We start from the raw sequence: 4090 nt of genomic DNA, 5'->3' as shown, positions 1-4090 counted from the left end.
TATCTCATGTTCCTGCTCTTCCAAACACTTGTTGAGTTTCGGTAAAGGCTGATATCCCATTCAAAATAAAATCAAATAATTGGTTGTCATTTTCATGACCTTGGGTTGGAGAAGGTCCCCAATCTAGGACATGCATTGCATTTGGTCCTCCCACGTGACTCTGATCATTCTTGAATCACACTTCGGCCGGTGGGTGAGTCTTCATGTTCCAATGATTTTGTTTCCGTTAAAGAAATGAGAGCTGAATTGGGGGCATGTAACAATCCATGTGATCCTGTGCTAAGCTCTAAAGCAGATGATGACCATAATCCTAGCGAAAGAAATAACGACTTTGGCAGAAAACTTGGAAATCGATAAGAATTGGTTGCACTAGAATGAAAGATCATTCTCATCTTCAGGAATTTCTAGGCGCTATATTACAGTTCTGAGAGATGAAATTTACCTATTCAGATAAAGAAAATCTTTGTATATGATAATGTCCAATCATTCATTGCGATGAAAAGATTGAATCCGCACCAAGAAGTTACATTTGGCATCAATGATGCACCGGTGGGGAAACTGAATCAAGTGCAGAAGGAAACAGCAACAGAGTTAGGGGGGCTGCAGCAATTCTAAACTGGAAATGAAGTTCTTCACAGGTTAAATGAAGTTCTTCACAATCCTTAACTCGAAGACGATGTAAAACAATTAACCAAACACACCTAGCAGATTAAGAAAAGCATCATTCAGAAACTCTGATATATGAACTGCATAAGTACACAATATTCGAGTTTCAGCTTTTACAGTATAATTCTCAGACCACTATCGTTTCCTATGACAAATATGAAATACAAGAAAAGAGTAAACACATCCACAGTTCCTTATTATATCTAATCACAGATACATATCACAAACCAATACCAATAACAAGAAAAACATTAAACCAAAAAACTTCTTTAAAAGGAAAAAAAAAAAAGGTATATATGAACCAAACCCTTCCTTCAAAATTGTTTCTTCTTTCTTGACAGATATTATAGTGCCTGAGAAGTTCTGATCTGTTGCTTGATATTCTCATTGGAAAGCTGAGCAGAAGCTTCAGTCATGGTTTGATACTGAGAAGGCATTGTTGGTGCCAGAGGCTGAGTGTAATATATCTGGGAATGAGCAGGATCCGCATATTCATAACCGTAATTAGCAGTTGCCATTGCCGCAGAGGTAGGCGCAACAGACTGAGATGGATGGTGAATCTGAGAGTAATTAACATACTGCTGCTGACTAGATGGCACTTGAACCATCTGTGGAGTGCCTGTAGTAGTAGTTCTATACACACCTGCTGCTGCTGCCATTTCAGGTTTAGTAATATGTGTGTTTCTCATCGGGTTATAAGCTGCTGCTGGAGGGGGAACCATGGAAGGATTTGGTGGTGTCTGGGGACGGCTAGAGGTGATGGCTGTGGGCGATTCACTGACAGAATGAGATTGTTGTTGCACGGACAAATTGTAAGCTTGCGGCTGTCTTCCCGCGGGCACATAGTAAACTGGGTACTGCTGATCAAGCTGATGGACTTGGTGTTGATGTTGATGATGGTGGACTTGAGGTTGCTGTTGTGATGGATACACAGGATAATAAGCTGAAATTGGCATTGCTCCTGCAGGGTGATGATGAATATAATGTCCACCAGCATGAACAAATTGTTGCTGCTGTGGTAGTTGTTGCTGCTGTAGTTGTTGCGGCTGCTGCTGTAGTTGTTGCTGCTGTTGTGGTTGCTGCGGTTGTTGTTGATCAAGTTGGGATTGAAATACATACCCTGAACCAGGATCCTGAATCTGTTGTACATGGACACGGGCGTTGGGATCGGAGACATTAGGTGTCGGATCAACAGGGTTAACATTGACAGCAACCCTGTTGCCTCCAGAAGGGATTTGCACGACTGAGTCTTGATAAATCATAGGCTTTTGACGAGAAATGGCATTTGTAAGGCTACTATCACTGAAACATTTCGACAAACATATTTGCACACGTTTCAGATTCCACTCATTTCTCCACACTTAACAACCAACATGATTAAAATTATGAATTCAAATATAGAAATGAATATTTACCAACCTTGAAATTGAATCTGGGGAGGGCAAGTCCAGAACAACGCCGCCGCCCCCGCCGCCGCTTGACTTCTGCGGCAACGGCTGAGGTGGAGGTGGTGCTTTTTTGAAACCAACAGGCACGCCATGATCCGATCTCTCATCGTCAGAAACCACCCTATTTACGTACTCACCAGAAACCAAACCCACCGTCGCAGCAGTTGTCACCACCGGCGGCGGATGAGGTGACGACATAACCACAAACCCCTCCTCTTGTTGGAGCTTTTGCCCACCGCCACTACCACCACTAATATTCATCTGCCCAAATTGCTCTTGAACCTTGCCACTCTCCTCTACATGAACCCTAATTGGCGGCAAATTCGCCAACGACGGAGACGACGAACTCGATCCGAACGAAGACGTTGTTTCCATCATGGGAGAATCCGGCACCGAGTGTACGTCTTGCACCTTCTTGACCATCCCTCCCCCGCTGCCTGCGCCGCCAGATACGGCAGCGGCGTCTGCCGCGACAATCTCGTCATCGAGACCTAACAAACAATTAACCGACGCGGAATCCGAAAATCCTCGATTCAAAACGACACCAGCGGCTCCGTTTAACGCGTTTAAAAACCACTCATCAGATTTGATAGTTTTGGTTTCGAGTACCGATTGAGAAGATTCCAATTTCTGTTGAAACAAAAACAAGCGCAAACGACAAGGTTTCTGATAATTCGACGTCGTACGCTCGTATTCTTCGATCATGTTTTCCAAATCTTCGTCCGTCGTAACGGAGATTAACGAGTCAAGGTCTTCTGATGGAAGTTGGTACTTCAAGCTAAACGACCCGCCGTTTAGCAAAGACTGCGAGAGGCGCGACATGAGGGAAGAGAGAGTGACGTTACGATCGACGACGATGATGCGAGTTTCGCCGCCGACGTAGCAGAGGGACTTGTCATGTGGGCGGGGGACTATATGGCCGCCGTAGCTGCACATGAGGCGGAGCTTAGAGGACAGGGCAACGGCGGCTGCGCCGTTTGTGGGAGGATCGTCCCAGGAGTCGGTGTGGCGGGAACGGGGAGAGGAGTCGATGGAGTCGGCATAGGGTTGGGTAGTGATGGCGGCGGTTGTGGTTGTGGTGGGTGCAGCGGACGAGAGAGGTGGTGGCGGCGGTGGAGGGTCCATCGCCGGTGGGGGAAATGGGGGCCTTGGGGAGTGTATATTTGATTATTTTTTGCTGGGGGGGTGAGAGAGAGAGAAGGGGATGGTGTCAGTGGGAGTTTGTTCTCTAATAGGCACTCATCGCAATCACACCTTGCTTAGCCTACTCCAGCTGTCTATTTATTTTATTTCGTTTTTAAAAAAAAAAAATTGGCTTGCCTTATTTGAATTTAAAATTTAATTTGAAGGATAAATGATATAAGAAATTGAATTATGCCTTTTTAAATTTAAAAAGCTACAAAAATATTTAATTTTAAATTCAAGATTAATTTTCTAGTTATTTTTTATATAATCTTATCAAAATAAAAAAAAAAACTTTTTTTAAGGCATTGTTCAATCATTTTAAATTTTTTAAACTAAAATTGAGTTTTTTTTAATAAAACATATACAAATGAGACACTTCGTCTTCAACACTAAAAAACAAAAACAAAAAATCAAACCTTTTGTATTATTACGTCGGAGATTTTACTGATTGATCTCTGAAATTTTAAATTGTAAAAAATTCCTTCATTTAACCGAAGTTGCTTTAAAAAGGAATTAAAGTAATGTTAAATTGTCGGTTTGAAAAAAATAAAATGAGCCCTCGCTAAATTAATGGTACATTTTACATGTTATTTTAGGAAAAGAGAGTGATAATTGATGTAATAGAGACTCTTTTTTTTTTTGGTTAAATGATAATTGCTGTGAGAATTAATAGCTAAAAGCCTAGAAAATTTAAGAAGAGGGAAAACGGCAAAGACCAAGTAGGAAATGAAACTGTGTACGGTCGGATGGTTTGACAGCTCGTCTACTGATTGTTTCCAGTTGGAGCACCA

General features: G+C 42.3%; 1 protein-coding gene across 1 annotated transcript; it reads right to left on the bottom strand.

Moving 5' to 3' along the window:
• Positions 1 to 709: 709 nt before the first annotated feature.
• Positions 710 to 3340, bottom strand: LOC102609615 (uncharacterized). Its single transcript, XM_006468695.3, has 2 exons — positions 2086 to 3340; positions 710 to 1968 (listed from the first exon to the last, which is right to left on the bottom strand). Exons 1-2 carry the CDS (start codon positions 3237 to 3239, stop codon positions 1011 to 1013), a joined length of 2112 nt encoding a protein of 703 aa, XP_006468758.1. The 5' UTR covers positions 3240 to 3340; the 3' UTR covers positions 710 to 1010.
• Between the last annotated feature and the right edge of the window lie 750 nt (positions 3341 to 4090).

The sequence above is a fragment of the Citrus sinensis genome, chromosome 2 (genome assembly GCF_022201045.2).
Source record: "Citrus sinensis cultivar Valencia sweet orange chromosome 2, DVS_A1.0, whole genome shotgun sequence".
Lineage (NCBI taxonomy): Eukaryota > Viridiplantae > Streptophyta > Magnoliopsida > Sapindales > Rutaceae > Citrus > Citrus sinensis.
Note: the sequence above shows the minus strand (reverse complement) of the source record. Positions and strands in the feature narration are given on the sequence as shown.

Bases quoted from the DNA above. Each gene is read 5' to 3' on its own strand.
- LOC102609615 (XM_006468695.3), bottom strand. From the start codon at position 3,239: ATGGACCCTCCACCGCCGCCACCACCTCTCTCGTCCGCTGCACCCACC. The intron at 1,969-2,085 runs GTTGGTAAATAT...GAAATGTTTCAG, and splicing joins TCCCCAGATTCAATTTCAAG to TGATAGTAGCCTTACAAATG.